This window comes from Loxodonta africana, chromosome 1, assembly GCF_030014295.1.
Source record: "Loxodonta africana isolate mLoxAfr1 chromosome 1, mLoxAfr1.hap2, whole genome shotgun sequence".
Classification (NCBI taxonomy): Eukaryota; Metazoa; Chordata; class Mammalia; order Proboscidea; family Elephantidae; genus Loxodonta; species Loxodonta africana.
Genome location: NC_087342.1, coordinates 145781791 through 145800330, shown reverse-complemented (window position 1 = coordinate 145800330; position 18540 = coordinate 145781791). Strand labels below are relative to the sequence as shown.

The 18540-nt window shown below is 37.9% G+C and overlaps 1 protein-coding gene across 6 annotated transcripts in view; it reads right to left on the bottom strand.

Annotated features, from left to right (window-relative positions):
* LOC100676385 (cytochrome b5 reductase 4) overlaps positions 1 to 18540 on the bottom strand; it is a 106506-nt gene that overhangs the window by 58908 nt on the left and 29058 nt on the right. For 5 of the 6 annotated variants that reach the window (XR_010322489.1, XR_010322488.1, XM_064288682.1 and 2 more), the window contains exons 4-5: positions 14633 to 14714; positions 1959 to 1988 (exon numbers count right to left, since the gene is read on the bottom strand). Coding sequence is in view for 4 of the 6 variants with exons in the window: in XM_064288682.1 (XP_064144752.1) it covers positions 1959 to 1988; positions 14633 to 14714 (112 nt within the window). In the remaining 2 variants the exon portion in view is untranslated. The remainder of the gene's footprint in view (positions 1 to 1958; positions 1989 to 14632; positions 14715 to 18540) is intronic. The other variant, XM_064288666.1, reaches the window with a different exon arrangement.

The window sequence follows — 18540 nt, the reverse complement described above, 5'->3', positions numbered from 1 at the left end:
AAAAGGACAAATATTGTATAAGACCATTATTTTATGAACTTGAGAAACAGTTTAAACAGAGAAGAAAATATTCTTTGATGGTTTCAAGAGGAGGGAAGGAGGGAAAGGCGTTTTCACTAGTTAGCTAGTAGATTAAGAATTATTTTAGGTGAAGGCAAAGGCAACACACAATAGAGGAGAGGTCAGCACAACTGGACTAAACCAAAAGCAAAGAAGTCTCCTGAATACACTGAACGCTTCGAAGGTCAGTGTAGCAGGGGTGGGGGTTTGGGGACCATGGTTTCAGGGGACATCTAAGTCAACTGGCATAATAAAATCTATTAAGATAACATTCTGCATCTCACTTTGGAGAGTGGCATCTGCGGTCTTAAACACTAGTAAGTGGCCATATATGTTGCATCAGTTGGTCTGAATCTACCTGGAACAAAGGAGAATGAAGAACACCAAAGACACGAGGTAATTATGAGCCCAAGAGACAGAAAGGGCCACATAAATCAGAGACTACATCAGTCTGAGACCAGAAGAACTAGATGGTATCTGGCCACAACCAATGACTGCTCTGACAGGGAACACAACAGAGAACCCCTGAGAGCAGTGGGATGCAGACCCCAAATTCTCGTAAAAAGAGCAGACTTAATGGTCTGACTGAGATTAGAAGGACCCCAATGGTCATGGTCCCCTGAGTCTTTGTTAGCCCAAGACAGGAACCATTCCCAAAGCCAACTCTTCAGACATGGATTAGACTGGACAATGAGATAGAAAATGATACTGGTGAAGACTGAGATTCTTGGATCAAGTAGACACATGAGACTATGTTGGCATCTCCTGTCTGGAGGGGAGCTGGGAGTCAGAAGCTGGCCGAATGGACTAGAAAAGAGAGGAGGGAAGGAGTGTACTGTCTCATTAGGGGCAGAGCAATTAGTAGTATATAGCAAGGTGTGTATAAATTTTAGTACACGATATTGACTTGATTTGTAAACTTTCACTTAAAGCACAATAAAAATTAAAACAAAAAAAAGTCAGTCATCAGTTTAGGCCTCATTTACATAATCAGGCCCTCATTTAATGCAATGTTATACCATACAAACAACTTCAGTTGTTATCACATATAAAATCAATTTGTCTACAATAGACTATTTTCTCTAGCTAAAAAATGTCATTCATTTGGTAATCTAGCTTGTTAGTTGAATTTCTATAACTTTCTTCTGCAAAGAGAAAAAAAAATATTTCTATCTTATACTAATATAGTTCAATCAGAGCATCTCTATGCATTTCAAATGGGTCAGTACTGACTGCCACTCCCAAACTTTATTTTTTGGGGGGGCGGGGGTTGGGGGAGGTAGCAATGCCATTCCTAATTCCAAGTCATACTCAATGTCTGAGGAAGCCAAAACCATTCAACCCAAAGAAGAGTGGGCTACTAGGCTACTCAGCATCTACATTCAAACACTGGAGGTAAGGCCAAGTGCTTGAATGACTTGACTAGTTCAGTCTTACTTCAGAGGGTAGAACTCCTAATTACTTGAAGCTGAGGGCACTTGTTCAGGAATATCATAGATGGAACTACTATATGAGTAACTGTTGGAGTAAGAGACCTACAGACCAAACCCCAAACCTGCTGCTGTCTAGTTAATTCCAACTCAAAGTGACCCTATACGGCAGAGTAGAACTGCCCCATAGGGTTTCCAAGGCTGTAAATCTTTACGCAAGCAAACTGCCACATCTTTCTCCTCCAGAGCGGCTGGTGGGTTTGAACCGCGAACCTCTTGGTTAGCAGCTGACTGCTTTAACCACTGTGCCATCGGGGCTCCCAAAGGTCTATAAAGTTCGGTCAAATTCTCTAAGTTTGGGCAAATATAGGGATATCTTTATACCCCAGCCAACTCTATGAAGCAATATTATACATAATACAAAAAATAAATACAGTTCATTTTTTACTATAAATTTATAAGACTTACCATTTAAGACTTTGTTTTCCTCGCGATAGTCTATAGTGATTTAGAAAAAAAAAAATTCAAATAAGAATACTATAACATCAACAGTGTAATAGCATATATTATTGATTTAAAGATAACAGCCCTTCTCTCTTGAAGGGCTTTTTTCTAAAGCCACAGGAGGACAATAAGACTAATAAATAGATGGTCTTTGTTTCAAATAGGTAATTTTAATCTCTGAAGACTGCCAGACCATTTCTCCAGGTGTCTGTCTCCCATTTCACTGGGCTTTTTCCTCCTTCTTTGGTGATTATTTTCTCATTAACATATTGGTTTATTCTCTCACTCTCTTCAGAGAGAAGATAAAAATCCAAGTTTTGTCCACGTTATCATATTTTAAATTCATCTAATCAGAATTTATTAGATTACACCTAAAAAAAATGAAACATATATACGACATTATACATATACACAAACCAAAGCAAGGTATCTTATCTTTCTCTTTTTTTATTGAAGTCAGTACTTGAAATGATAGTTGCTACTCCAAGTTTCAGTGGCCAAAATACTGAAAATATGTTAAAACTGTCACACCTTAGTGTTACAACCCAGAAAAAATATAACAGCTATTTTCTTCCAGGATGGCAGATGTGTCACAAATCTATAGTGTATCTTGATATCCACATTATGGTCAAAATAAACTTGTCTGCAAGTTATCAGAATTTAAAGAAAAGGAAGATAGAATGACAAGTTAATCAAACAGCTAAGCAGTCAAACTGAAAGCTATCACTTGTCAAGCTGACATCACACTGTCTTTACAGAAAAAAAAAAAAAAACTAACGTACTTAAAGTTTTCAAGTAATTTTTTGTATTGATTTTTAATCAACCAGAGATCCCATAATTACCTCCACCTCAATCACCCATCACAAAATAATCATGATTAAGGAGGCCAGATAACCATCCTTTGTTTTTTCTTGTTCTACTGAAATAATTTAATAGCTGAAAGAAATCTTAACAACATGCAGCAAATTATCATTTGATCCTCATGTAAAGACTGAAAATAAGAGAAAAGGACTTGAATGAAATCTACAGCTCTTTAGCAGCAAAGCCAAGGTTAGACTTCATCTCCCCTGAAACTCAGCCCCATTTTTTTCATAATACACCAAAACAAAACAAAACAAAAAACCCAAACTCGTTGCCTTCAAGTCAATTCCGACTCGTAGCAACCTTATAGGCCACAGCAGAATTGCCCCATAGGGTTTCCAGGGAACAGCTGGTGGATTTGAACTGCCGGTGGATTTGAACTGCCAACCTTTTGGTTAGCAGCAAAGCTCTTAACCACTGCGCTATCAGTGTTCTAATATGCCACTGCTACAGTGAATATGGAAACCCTGGTGGTGTAGTGGTTAAGAGCTACAGCTACTAACTGAAAGATCGGGAGTTAGAATCCACCATGCACTCTTTAGAAACCATACAGGGCAGTTCTGCTCTGTCCTATAGGGTCCCTATGAGTTAGAATTGACTCGATGGCATTGGGATTTTTTTTTTTTTTTTTTGAGTGAGTACTTCCTGAAAGAACACAGAACCTAAAAACGATTTAAATTATACTTTAATATGAGCTTTGTTTATCAACTGACAAATAAAATTCAGTTATTAGAGTTTTCAAGGGATCACTGATGTCCCTCCTTGGTCACTTACTTTTATGCAGCCAGTTTCATCTGTCTTTATTAATGCAGTTGTGATTATTTGTTTTATCTCAGAACAAACAGTAAATTCACTGTAACACAATAAGTTATATCTATTTTCAATATACAACATGGCTGGCAGTTTAATAAATCTCATTTATCATGCAAAACAATTTGTTTTTATCTAAAAGGCTCCCGGATTTTGAAAAATTGTCCAAGGAAACTTGTTTCTAGGAAAAAAAAAATGTTATCTCATGTAATTACATTCTGTCTGACATGAGTTGATCAGACTCTGTCAGAACTTTCTGGATTCAGCTAAATTCGTTTTTTTTTTTTTTCTCTGAGTCTTTCTTAAATACAAGAAGTACTAATAGGAAGACAATTTCCACTTAAATGATCTGAACTACCTTCAAAAACTCTACTAGTCTACTTTTGTTAACTCTTTCAAACGCTGAGTCGTAGAAATAGAAAAGACTATTTACTATTAAGCGTATTTATATCAGAATGATTTTAATCACGAGTTACTTTCCTTCCTGAAGGGAAATCTGATATTCTGTATTGATAACTAATTCCATCACACTGTTGGCTTATGGTCAATAGAATTCCTACTTTCTCATAATGTTGGTTAAACTGCATTACTCTGGTACGAGCCTCTGCTTTCCAGAGGTCAGAGTCATTTAGAAGGCTATGGCTGTGTCCTATAGGGGATTTTGCTCTACTCTCCCTTGGCAAGAGGGCTGAGCGAGGAATTTTAATTGTGACCCCAATCTAGGTTACAGCTGGAGCTGAAAGAGGGTCCCCTGGGATAACGAAAGTAGGAAAAATTCTGTTTAATTTACAATTATGGTAATTTCTTTCAATAAATATCTGTTGATCATCATCCTAATAGAGATAATGACATAATATGAAACCATATGGAGAAAAAGTCAGAAAAATAAGAACACATATTTTCAATTTGCTTATACATGCATAAAGATAAATTGGAAGGATTCACAAAACAGCTAGTAATATAATTACCTTCATGTGTGCATATAAGGGAGGAAAAGGTATATGTGAGACAGAAGTATGACAAGTGGACTTGTCATTCTTGAATCATGTGAATGCATTACTTATTCAAAAAATTAAATAAACTGGATTAAAAATAAAAAGCTATATTTTTAATACTGTGCAATAAATGCTGTAAAAGTGGTATGTAGAAGGTGTTACAGAAGTACAAAGGAGGGGCATCTCTATCTGGAAGGAGTTTGAAAGGACTTCACTGAGAAAGTAATATTTTAGCTGTTTTGAAAATGTGTAGGCATTTGCCCCAGCACACGTCTGTCAGTTTGCCATACCGCGGTAGCATACGTGTTGCTGTGATACTGGAGCTATGCCACCTGTATTTCAAATACCAGCAGGGTCACACATGGTGGACAGGTTTCAGCTGAGTTCCAGACTAAGAGAGACTAGGAAGAAGGGTCTGATGGTCTACTTCTGAAAAAACTGTCAAAACCTTAGGAACAGCAGCGGAACACTGTCTGATACAGTGCCAGAAGATGAGCCCCACAGTTTGGAGGGAACTCAAAACACAACTGGGGAAGAGCAGCCTCCTCAAAGCAGAGTCAACCATAACGTTGTAGATGGAGTCAAGCTTCTAGGATCTACATTTGCTGATGTGGTGCAACTCAAAACGAGAAGAAATAGCTGCAAACCTCCATAAATAATCAAGATGTGAAATGTACAAAGTATGAATCTAGGAAAACTGAAAGCTGTCAAAAATGCAATGGGATGCATAAAAATTGATATCCTATGTCATGGATTGAATTACGTCCCCCCAGAAATTTGTGTATGAATTTGGCTAGGCCATGATTCCCAGTAGTGTGTGATTTTCCTGTATGTTGTAAATCCTGCCTCCATGATGTTAAGGAGGATGGGCAGCAGTTGTATTAGTGAGGCAGGACTCAATCTACAGGATTGGATTGTGTCTTAAGGCAATCTCTTGAGATATAAGAGACAGAAGTGAGCAAAGAGACAGGGGGACCTCATACCACCAAAAAAGCAGTGTCGGGATCAGGGGCATCCTTTGAACCCGGGGTCGCTGTGCGGAGGAGTTCTTAGTCCAGGGGAACACTGATGAGAAGGCCAACATAAAGATAAAGTCTTCCCCTGGAGCTGACACCCTGAGTTTGGACTTTTAGCCTACTTTACTGTGAGGAAATAAATTTTACTTTGTTAATGCCATCCACTTATGATATTTCTATTATGGCGGCACTAGATGACTAAGACATCCTAGGCATCAATGAACTGAAATGGACTAGTACTGGCCATTCTGAATCATACAACCACATAATCTACTATGTTGGGAATGACAAATTGAAGAGGAATGGTGTTGCATTTATTATCAAAAAGAACATTTCAAGATCTATTCTAAAATGCAACGCTGTCAGTGATAGGACAATATCCATACGCCTACAAGGAAGACCAGTTAATATGACAATTATTCAAATTTATGCATCAACCACTAATGCCAAAGATGAGGAAACTGAAGATTTTTACCGATGTCTGCAGTATGAAATTGATCAAACGTGCAATCGAGATGCACTGATAATTACTAGTGACTGGAAGGCGAAAGTTGCAAACAAAAAAAGGACTGGTAGTTGGAGAATAAAGGCCTTGGTGATAGAAGCAACGCTGGAGATCGCATGACAGACTTATTCATTGCAAACACCTTTTTTCAACAACATGAACGGTGCCTATATACGTGAACCTCTCCGAATGGGATACACAGGAATCAAACTGACCACATCTGTGTAAAGAGATGATGGAAAATACCATCACTCAGAAAGAGGCCATGGGCCAGCATGGAACAGACCATCAATTGCTTACATGCAAGTTTAAGTTGAAATTGAAGAAAATTAAAACAAGTCCACGAGAACCAAAATATGACTTTGAGTATATCCCACCTGAATCTGGAGACCATCTCTAGAATGTATTTGACACATTGAACACTAATGACCAAAGACCAGACGAGTTCTGGAATGACATCCAGGGTACCATACATGAAGAAAGCAAAAAGTCATTAAAAGACAGGAAAGAAAGAAAAGACCAAAATGGATGTCAGAAGAGACTCTGAAACTTGCTCTTAAACTTAAAGTAGCTAAAGTAAATAGAAGAAATGAAGTAAAAGAGCTGAAGAGAAGACTTCAAAGGGTGGCTCGAGAAGACAAAGTATTATAATGAAATGTGAAAAGACCTGGAGTTAGAAAATCAAAAGGGAAGAACACGCTCAGCATTTCTCAAGCTGAAAGAACAGAAAAAAATTCAAGCCTCGAGTTGCAATATTGAAGGATTCTACGGGCAAAATATTGAACAATGCAGGAAGTATCAAAGGAAGATGGAAGGAATACACAGAGTCACTCCACCGAAAAGAACTGGTTGACATTCGGCCATTTCAGGAGGTAGCATATAATCAAGAATCAATGATACTGAAGGAAGAAGTACAAGCTGCACTGAAAGCACTGAGGAAAAACAAGGCTCCAGGATTGACAGAATACCAATTGAGACGTTTCAACAAACAGATGAAGCACTGGAGGTGCTCACTCTTCTATGTCAAGAAATTTGGAAGACAGCTACCTGGCCAACCGACTGGAAGAGGTACATATTTGTGCCTATTCCAAAGAACGGCGATCAGAGTGTGCAAATTACTGAACAATGCATTAATATCACATGCATGCAAGTAAAATTTTGTTGAAGACCATTCAAAAGTGTTTGCTGCAGTACAACGACAGGGAACTGCCAGAAATTCAAGCTGGATTCAGAAGACGACATGGAATGAGGGATATCATTGCTGATGTTAGTTGGATCTTGGCTGAAAGCAGAGAACATCAGAAACACATTGCCTGTGTTTTATTGACTACGCAAAGGCATTCAACTGCGAATCGTGACAAATTATAGATAATATTGTGAAGAATGGGAATTTCAGAACACTTAATTGTGCTCATACAAAACCTGTACATAGACCAAGGGGCAGTCCTTCAAACAGAACACAGGGATAATGCATGGTTCAAAATCAGGAAATGCGTGTGTCAGCATTGTTTGCTTTCACCATATTTATTCAACCTATATGCTGAGCAAATAATCCAAGACGCTGGCTATAGGAAGAAGAACATGGCATCAGGATTGGTGGAAGGCTCATTAACCACCTGCAATAGGCAGATGATACAACCTTGCTTAATGAAAGTGACAAAGACTTGCAGCACTTACTGATGAAGGTCAAAGACTACAGCCTTCATTATGGATTACACCTCAACATAAAGAAAACAAAAATCTTTACAACCGGACCAAAAAGCAACATCATGACAAATGGAGAAAAGATTGAAGCTGAGGATTTCATTTTTCTTGGATCCACACTCAATGTCATGAAAGCAGCAGTCAAGAAATCAAACGCTGTACTGCACTGGGCAAATCTGCTGCATAAGACCTGTTTAAAGTGTTGAAAAGCAAAGACATCACTTTGAGGACTATGGTACACTTGACCCAAGCCATGATATTTTCAGCTATGCATGCAAAAGCTGGATAAGAAATAAAGAAGACGAAAGAAGAAACGTTAACTCTGAATCATGGTGTTGGGGAAGAACACTGAATATATCATGGACTTCTTAAAGAACAAACAAGTCTGTCTTGGAAGAAGTATGGTCAGAGTGTTCATTGGAAGCGAGGATGGCGAGAATTCTTCTCACGTACTTTGGACATGTTATCAGGAGGGACCAGTCCCTGGAGAAGGACATTATGCTTGGTAAGGTAGAGGGTCAGTGAAAAAGAGGAAGACCCTGAACAAGATGGATTAACACAATGGCTACAACAACGGGCTGAGACAAAGCAACAACTGTGAGGGTGGCACAGAACCTGGCAGTGTTTCGTTGTGCTGTATGTAGGGTTCCTATGAGTTGGAACTGAATTGACGGAATCTTACAATAGGCATTTGTCTGGAGTCCCTGAAGAAAAGCATTTTAGGAAGGAAAGTGTTGAGCATTTAGATTTGAAAGTTTTATCTTTATGTGACAGCAATATATTTCATCTCCCTTTCTCACTCCAAAATACTGCGATCATGTAAACATCAGATATGAGGTCAATCTTGTTAGCAGGGGTCTTTTTCACAAAGTCCAAAATTTACTACTCTATGCTCCCTTGAGTGCCTTAGCCTTGGCAGAAGACTCCTTGGCTCCTGTTTTTATCTAGGAATTTCTCCTTATCTCTAAACTGAACTCCTCGTAACACAATACAGGCCTAATTCTTGTTTTTGTTTCAAAAGTTACACACTCATTTCTCATGGTGTCACAACAGGAATTAATGCACTCTTTGGATCCTGGTATATGTGTGCCATCCCAAGCTCTATAGATGCACCCTTGCCTGGGACATCCCAGAAAGCTGTCCGCTACCTACATACCAGCTTAACATATATATGCTACTAATACCATCACTAAAAGGAGAAGAAAAATTTTTCTTTTATCATTATTGATACATCTTTCTAAAGCATAACACAAACCACAATACCTTTTAAACAAAGGACTATAATTGGCACAATTGACTCTGCTTGATAATATCCCACTAGTATTTTGTTTTATAAAAGTCTGTCAGCTTTTCCATTTTCTTCCTAGGATGTCTAGGCATTTCATCACCCCTATGCTAAAACCCACTGCTGCTGAATCGATTCTAACTCACAGTGACCCTACAGGACGAGAGCAATCGCCCCGCAGTTTCCAAGGCTGTAATCTTTAAGGAAGCAGACTGCCACATCTTTCTCCCGTGGAGCTGTTGATGACTTCGAACTTCCAACCTTTCAGTTAGCAGCTAAGTGCTAATCACTGTGCTACCAGAGCTCCTTATCCCCATGTTAGAAACCACCAAATAAATTGAAAACCAACCTCCCACAACTTCCCAATTGTGGGATATCCTTGAAACAGCAATTCTGGATACCCTGCATTGGGCTCTGGAAGGTCACCTCATCTAAAAAACAGTTTCAGGGATTTTATACTGAAAGGAGTCCATGTGCAAAATGCCTTTCCAATATATTCACTGCCCCTAATGTCAAGAACATTCTCCTTTCATCTTCTACTTCATCTAGGAGCTTTAATTGTAGGGTAAACATATGCCCTGGTTTGCAGAGTTACAGTTTTCCCTTTGTTGTCCCAGTATAATTAATAATAGAGTCCTCTTTCACTCTCATAAGTGCTGTGGTTTGAATAATTACATGGTTGCCTTATCTATCAGTAAGTCTCAGGTCAGCAGAGTTGCTGACCAATCCCTGCCTAAAGATGAAAGGCATAAGAGGTTCTGTTAAAATAACACTTTACCTTTATTATCATGTGTATTTCTTACCTCTGACACATTAAATCTATCTCCTTGGTTTCTTTGTCTCCTAACATGGTCTTTTGGGTCTGGGAACCCGGATTTCAGGCTGTATGTTTCTAGACCTTACCCAGTACTTGACCCAAACCACTGCTTATTCTGTCAGACTTTCAATCTTTGCAAGTATTTCAAGGCTCCACTGTTACAAAGTCCGAATTCATTTACTCACAATCAAAGCTTTTCTGATCTGTAAAATTCTTGTCTTTGCTTCCCAATGCTTTACCAAGTTTTCTCATGTCATATGATCAATGCCTTACAAGTTGTCTCACATGCTGCTGTTCTCACCTCATTAACACACCCATGATCCTAAAAGATTTTATAGTGAAACACAGACTGATTCACAACCCCAATCACATGCCCCGTCAAAAAAATTAATAAACTAAGACGACTCTTTTTCACAGGAACATAACCATCTTTCATGGAAAAATACATCAGTACATGCTGGTTTATACCCGAAAATGATAGGGCTACACGTTAAAAACCCACTGCTATTGAATATTCCGACTCATAGCAACTCTATATACAACAGAACAAAACACTGCCCAGTCCTGTGCCATCCTCACAATCGTTGTTATGCTTATGCCCACTGTTGTGGCCATTATGTCAATCCATCTCGTTGAGGGTCTTCCTCTTTCTCGCTGACCCTCTACTTTACCAAGCATGATGTTCTTCTCCAGGGACTGATCCCTTCCGAGAATGTGTCCAAGGAAGCTGAGATGTAGCCTCACTGTCCTCGTTTCTAAGGAGCATTCTGGTTGTACTTTAAATGTAATTAGCCTCAGTATTTTAGGAGTGGAAGGGGAATGGTGTCCACAGTAGCAACCACTTCTACTACCTCCAGCATTTATTGCTTCTTATGTGCTAGTGGTTAGTACACATTACTTTATTTAACCCTCTTAACATTTAAACCCTGTTGCTGTCAAGTCGATTCCAAGTCATAGTGACCCTATGGGGCAAGGCAGAATTGTCCCATACAGTTTGTAAAGAGCACGTGGTGGATTTGCACTGCCAATCTTTTATTTAGCAGCCATAGCACTCAGCCACTATGCCACCAGGGTTTCCCTCTTGAAATCAGAATGTTTTATTATTAAACCCCACTTTACTAATAAGGAAAAACACCAACATCTGTTCACTGATGCCTAAGCACACAACAACTTACGAGTGTCAGAGAAGACATCTGAACCAAGGTCTGTCTTGTGTTCTTTCTACAAAGTCATGCTGCCTTGGTAATCAACATCAGAGCTTCGCCTGACAGCGTTCAAAAGGAAACTTAATTTACAAATGCACAGAACCTCAGAGTCACTTCATTCCAAAGAGGAAATGTGTTTGTATTCCTAAACCAGGTGGTGAGAAGGAGATACTGGTATACCGGTCAGGGTTTAGTTCTTTAGGATTAGAGTTTAGTCTGCAATTCTTAGTTTTCTTCAACTCTTCTGATTTTGACTCCATGGGTTTTTTTGCTAATCTTAAGTACCTTTATTTCATCCTTGTTTGAATGATTTTAGGTTGTCAGTTATTTTCTCTTAGCACTTTCAAGAGATTATTCCACCATTTTCTGGCTTCTATTACTTTTCTAGTAAATTAACTCTAACAGCTAGTAAATTTAAACTAGCAAATTAGCTGACAGCTAGTAAATTCACTGTTAATTTACTAATCATTGCTTTGTTAGTAAATCTGTTTCCCTCTGGCTATTTCTGGATCTACTCATTGTCTTTGGTGAGCTGCAGTTTCTTCTTACTCACCTTGTTTGGGATTTGCAAAACGTTCTAATTTGAGGATTTGTAACTTATCAGTTCTGGAACTCTCAGGCCATCATACCTTCAGATACTGCCTCTTCCCCATTCTCATGACTACCTCCTCTAGAAACCTGTTAGATCTTCTTATTCTGTCTTCCATGTCTCTTGTGTATTTATCGCAGTGAAATTCATGTAACAGAAAATTAATCTTGCATATTTTTCTATCTTTTTTGTCTAATGAAATGGGGCACTTAAATATAGATACTAGGAACAAAACGTGCCCCGTTTTGTTAATTTCTGCTGTTCTGCCTTCCAGTTCGCTGAACTCTTCTACCATATATACTCCATTTGACTTTCTGGGCTATAAATTTTTATTTCATCAACTCTATTTTTCATATATAGAAATTCTATTTGGTTCTTTTTCAATTCTGCATGATTGTTTTTAACAGTCTCTTGTTTTTTTTACTCATGTTATCAATTCATTCTCATTTCTCTAAACATAAACACTGTAATCATAATTATTTTTATTCTGTATATGAATAATAAAATCCTAAGGATCCAATTCTGCTGTTATTTGTTTCTGCTGATTTTTTTCCTCATGTGTTCTCTAATTTTTTATTGTGTGCTCATAAACGTTTGATCTACACTTGTGAGAATTTTGAGGACTTTAGGTTGAAAGTATGTTTCCCCATTAAATTTTGTATATGCACCTGCCAGGCAGCCTGGGAAACTAATAATGAGAGACAATTTTATTTCTCGGCTCGGGGTTTCTGAGGCCACATTAAAAAAAATTTTTTTTTTTTTTGGTGTATGTTAATCCCAATTCTTACGTGGGTAGAAGCAAATGTTCTCAGAGGAAACTTTCCTGTCCTCTCCCCCACCATCTCATAAAGAAGGCCAAGGCAGACAAGATACCCTAATATCTACCCCTGTTCTTGACAGATTTTTTTTTTTTTTCAAGTCTTCCCATTTTGATGACTATATAGCCTTTCAAGAGTCCAAGGCATAGGCAGGGGTGTCACTTTCAGCTCTCTGCTTTATCTTTTATAACCTGCGTGAACACCAAAGTCCCCATGTGGCTCTAAATTCCTAGTAGCCATATAAGTGCTTGGGGAAATGAGGGCTTCGGAACTAGTTTATCACTCTGGATTGCTGCTTCCACCTATCTTTTTTTTTTTAATCTGGGGATTTCCTTGTGAAGTAAACTGCTCATTTAAAATGATGTTTGTTGTATTTGATCAAGCATTGTCTGGATTTACCTGTTTTTCATTTCGAGAGAAGGAAAGAGGGAAAACAGGAAACTCCGTTTACTAATTTCACATCTCCTATTTTTTTATGGTATAGAAACACTAAGAAGCCTGACATATTTTTTAAGTCATCCTTAACGTTATTAGAAAAGAACACATGACCTTTAGTACCAGATTATGTAAATAAATAATATTCAGGATGAAGTAAAATTAGTCCTCTTGAAATTTGTTGTTGCTGTTAGGTGCCATTGAGTCAGTTCCGACTCATAGCAACCCCATTTACAACAGAAGGAAACACTGCCTGGTCCTGCGCCATTCTCACAATCATTGTTATGCTTGAGCCCATTGCTGCAGACACTGTGTCAATCCATCTTGTTGATTTAGTTAGGGCCATATCTCTGCTGGCACTGAACAGATGAATTTAGGAGCCAATTAAGAGGTGAAAGGGATTGACTTATGAAAGTAAGCTGGTTTGAAAGAATTTCCAAACACAGAAGTTCAAATTCGTTTGCTTTTGGTATACACACATTGTTTGTTTTGTAGCAAAGGGAGGGAAGGAAAAGAAATAATATTTATTGAGCATCAATTATATTCATTGTGCAGGGAACTGCATGCATGTTAATTCTTAGCCTTATGAGTCATTATACAGATTAGGAAATTGACGCTTAGAAATGGAGACTGGCTGGCCCAAAGTTTGCACAGCCATTAACTTGTGGAGCCAAGTTAACCTGTGCTATTTCCATACTGCTAATTTAATTCCCTGGGAGTAAAAACTGAATTACAAAACCTGCTGAACTAAGTAGTAGAATCTGGATGGACAAGCCGATTTATTCCTAATGTGACTTCAAGGGTTAGGGATCACTCAAAAGAGGCAATTCTCATTCCTTCCATAGTAAAGGGTTAAGCAAAATATTCCTGCTACTCCTATTCTATGCCTAAAATTTTCAAAGGGTGCACTCAGAAAGAAGCTTAGGAAAAATAAAGGGGTGACCTCCAGTACCACTCAAGCTGTAGGGCCCCAGCTTAGAAGGTAAGGGGAAGAAACAAGTTGCAGTTTAAAAGTAGTCTAAAATAACAACAGAGGTTATTTATGGTGAGGGTACAAAGAGTGGGAGGGTGCCAGGCAAAGGTGAGATAGGTTGGGAGGATGCATTACACCATATAATTCTTTTATTTTTGAATCATGTGAACATGCAAAAAATTAAATTCTAAAAAACTAGTCTAAAAATCAACACTAACCAAGTGCAAATCTTTTTATACAACTTTAAAATTTAGATCAAAAGAATAAGTAATGAAAAACCAAAAGAGTAAAGTTCTTTCTCTTCCAAAATCTTTTTATACAACTTCAAAATTTAGATCAAAAAAGTAACGAAAAACTAAGAAAGTAAAGTTCTTTCCCTTCCAAAATGAATTTTCCCCTCACACCATGAATTTTCTCTACAAAATAGGTCAAATTTTTAAGGTAAAATCACTATTTATTTGATTCTAAAGTAGGACTGAAATAAAGCCTTTAGTGGTACTAGGCTAGGGGACCAGTGAAAATGAGAAACATACAGCAACTTATTTATTTGTTGAAATCCAAATAAAAAACGTGCACGTATGTCACACATCAAGGCCAATTTCAAGGCTGGTTTAGCACCACTTACCTTTAGAAACAGTAGGTTTAACTGCCATTCTGCCAACCAGGCATACTTTCAGCATGGATTCATAATTGACCCAAGGATGAATCTAGTATGAGAGATAAATGACAGAAAAGCAAAATGTATCTAACTCCATAGGACATTCTAATTTTGAGTAAAACTAAACATTCTTAAACTGCTCTGGAAACCAGTTGCCATCAAAGAGATTCCGACTCCCAGTGATCCCATGTGTGTCAGAGTAGAACTGTACTCCACAGAGTTTTCAAACAGTTGAATTTAAGGAAACAGACTGGCGGGCTTTTCTTCCAAGCCACCTCTGGGTAGACTCAAACCTCCAACCTTTTGATTAGCAGCAGAGCATTTTAACCATCTGCACCACCCAGATTCAATTAGACAACAAGGAAGTGATAGAAAGGCAGTATAGACAAAGATTATTTATAACAGTGTTCTTTAAGTGTCATTTGTGGAACTCTGGGGGTGTCCCTGACACCCTTTCAGGTGTCCATGGGGTCTAAAATAGTTTCATAATAATACTAAGGTTTGCCTTTTTTATTGTGTTGTTATTTGTGCTAATGTTACAAAAGCACTGGTGGGTGAAACGGCTGGTGTCTGGGCACAAATTAAGGCAGTGGCACATCCACTGACTAGTAGTCACTGTATTCTTCACAAACATGGTCCCATAGGGGTTAAAAAAAAAAAAAGAAGCCAGTTTCCCTTAAGAATATCCTTCATGAAGCAATAAAAATTATTAATTTTTTTAAAATCTCAACTCCTATCTTTTTTAATATCGTGTGTGACAAAGTGGGAAATTCTCAAAAATACAATGGTTCCCTGAGGAAAAACGCATAAACAATTGTTTGCTTTGCGAATTGAGCTGGGAGTGTTTTTCATCAAAGGCCATTTTTACATGAAAGTACAAGTGATAAGTTATAGGTATTCAGACTTGGGTATCTGACAGACATAGTCTTGAAAACTCACAGTCAACCTGTCACTTAGTGCTTGTTGCTATATACTACCGGTGGGAATTAAACAATCTTTCTAGAAGGTGCTTTTTCAATATGCATTAAAACCTTTAAAATACACAGCTCTTTCACTCAGTAATTTAGGGATGTATCTGAGAAAATATCACATACACATGAAGATGTAGATACCAGGATACTTATTAAAAAAAAATCTGTTGCCTTCGAGTCAATTCCAACTCATAGCAGCCCCATAGGGCAGAGTAGAACTGCCCCATAGGGTTTCCAAGGCGTGGCTGGTGGATATGAACTGCTGACCTTTTGGTTAGCAGCCAAGCTCTTAACCACTGCACCACCAGGGCATCATATTACTGTTTATATTAGCAAAATACTGGAAACAACCCAAATGTTCAAGAGTAAAAGACCAGGAAAGGAAAATCATAATGTATTATTCAATGGGATACAATAATGAAAAAAATCAGATCAAAATAACATTATGTGGTATCAGAATCTTCATGGTATGTTCCTGAGTAAATAACTAAACATGAAAATAGTAAATACGTAAAAAATGTATATGTACATATAACAGGCACTCATTTACTAATATAAATTGATATTTCACTTACCACATATTTATACAGTATCCACTAACGTGTAAAGCACTATCTTAGGGGGTGATAGGATTGGGCAGAATTTAAACAGATAAATGAAGGAGTAAGATATTTGCAGAGGCAAAGATATGGAATTTGCCAACGATGAGACTGGTGAAAAATGGCAGGCACTTCAGTTTGCTCAAAGCAAGAGGATATATGTTGAAAATATTTACCCTGATACAGTCTTTTTAGAGCCTCAAAAGTCAGGCTAAAGGGTTTAAATTTATTCCACTGTCACTGGTGAGGCACTGAGAGTTACAGAGCAAGGTGCTAAGATGAATGTACTTCAAGAAAACTAATCTAGCTGCCATACATTCTGTACATTGGTACTGAAGGTAAAGCTATCAAGACAGATACAAAAATACTGGGGCTAGAGAAGATGATGATGATAACTTGAAGTAAGGCAGTGGGAAGGCAGAAAAAGGGTCTATTGTTTAAAGAACGGCACTGGGTGGGTTTAAAGAAATAATCCACAGAACTCAGCCCACGATTGGACATTGGGGCACCAATGAGAGAAGGCAAGTATTACTCAGTGATTTCAATTCCCCATTGCCAGAAACAGGGAATGGGGGAGGGTACAGGGAGAAGGCAAGAGGATTGATTGGTGTTATTTGAGGGCCCAGGTAGCTGAAGTGCCAACAGGTTATCAAATTGTCCATCAGGTGTTTGGAAATACAAGACTGGAGGACAGGAGTGAGGTCTAAACAGGAAACACAAACGTGACAATAAAAAGATTACTTAACATTCATTGCACAAGGCAAATGCTAGGCAACAATAAATCCTCAGATACTTAAGAATGCAAGAAGCTTCTGTGCAGTTTCTAGAATATAAAGTTGTTTACTTCTGCGGTGAAAGTCAAATAATTTAAACATCACTGACCTTATTAAAGGCAAGGGGGATGCAGAAGTCTGTCAACTAAAATATTGCTTGAATTGCCAAAGAGCTTAACAATATAACAGTTTTTGTGATTTCCCAAAACAGCAAAACAAAAACTTTCTTAAATAAGGTTCATATAATCTCATAACACTGAGGAATATAAATAAGACTGGATTTTACTGGAAATTCTTGTGCAATAGTACATTTAGCATCAAGAGGTTACAGGGCAGATATAAAAGAAAAGTACCATAAACTAGTTCTCAGGCAAACTCTGAAATTTTTCTATTTGCCTTGAATTACTGGATAGTAACAAATATCAAATGACAATAGAAACCTGTCTTAAAACAGCAGAAAGAATCTCCCAAGGAGGTTGCTATTAAGACCAATGGACAAACACAGGTGTTTTCCAATCCAGGAAGAATATTAACACATTGAATTTTGCGATGTAAGTGAAGAAAATTAAATATAATACAGGTTACATTTCTGGCAGCCTGGTCAAAAATAGATCCTAAAATGCATGACAAGGTAGGAAGAACAGAAATCAAATTATATTTGGTCAGGAGACAACTATAAAGATAACCCAATCTGATTCAACTATCTCAAATGATGAAAGCCTATTATTATAATATGGTTAACCATATGTGAGACAAAGGCAAATTTCTATTCTTCTAAACAATACTGTCTCAAAACAATAGTTTAACAAATTGATAATAATTAGTATATTCTGTATGACCTCTGAATAAGCTACTGCTTGATTTTAGTAAAAATTAGAAAAGATGTTACTAACATATCTTTTGAGATATCCATGCAGAATCTCTGCTATCGCTCTCAGAAAAAAACATTTTTCTCTTCAGTAATCAGTTTCATCTAACTTTCTACATGGTATATGCTCAGTGCAGTGAGGTGGGCTGAATATATAATAATCTCCAAATGAAAAAAGACCAAGAGTGAAGAAGCTAAGTGACTTGTTTAAAGTGACCCAGTAACTTAGTTACAGATCCTAAAGTTCTTTCCTCTAGTCTTCACTGTCTTCCTTAAGTCAATCATCACCATTATTAACATCAGTGAAAACCAAGTAAACACTTGACAGCAGACCCAAAGACCCATTGCCGTCAAGTCGATTCCGACTCATAGCGACCCTATAGGACAGAGTAGAACTGCCCCATAGGGTTTCCAACGAGTGCCTGGTGGATTCGAACTGCTGACCGTTTGGTTAGCAGCCACAGCTCTTAACCACTATGCCATGAGGGCTTCCAACAGCAGAGGAGACAGCAAATACTTAAGAGCAGACTCCTAGACACAGGGTTGAAACCTTCTCTAAATTTTTGATGAAATAATTCAAAGGCAAGTTAAAGGAACACCTGCTACTTGTGAGCATCTTTCTACAATTCAAAATTCTAGTAACATATCTGAAATTTACGCAACT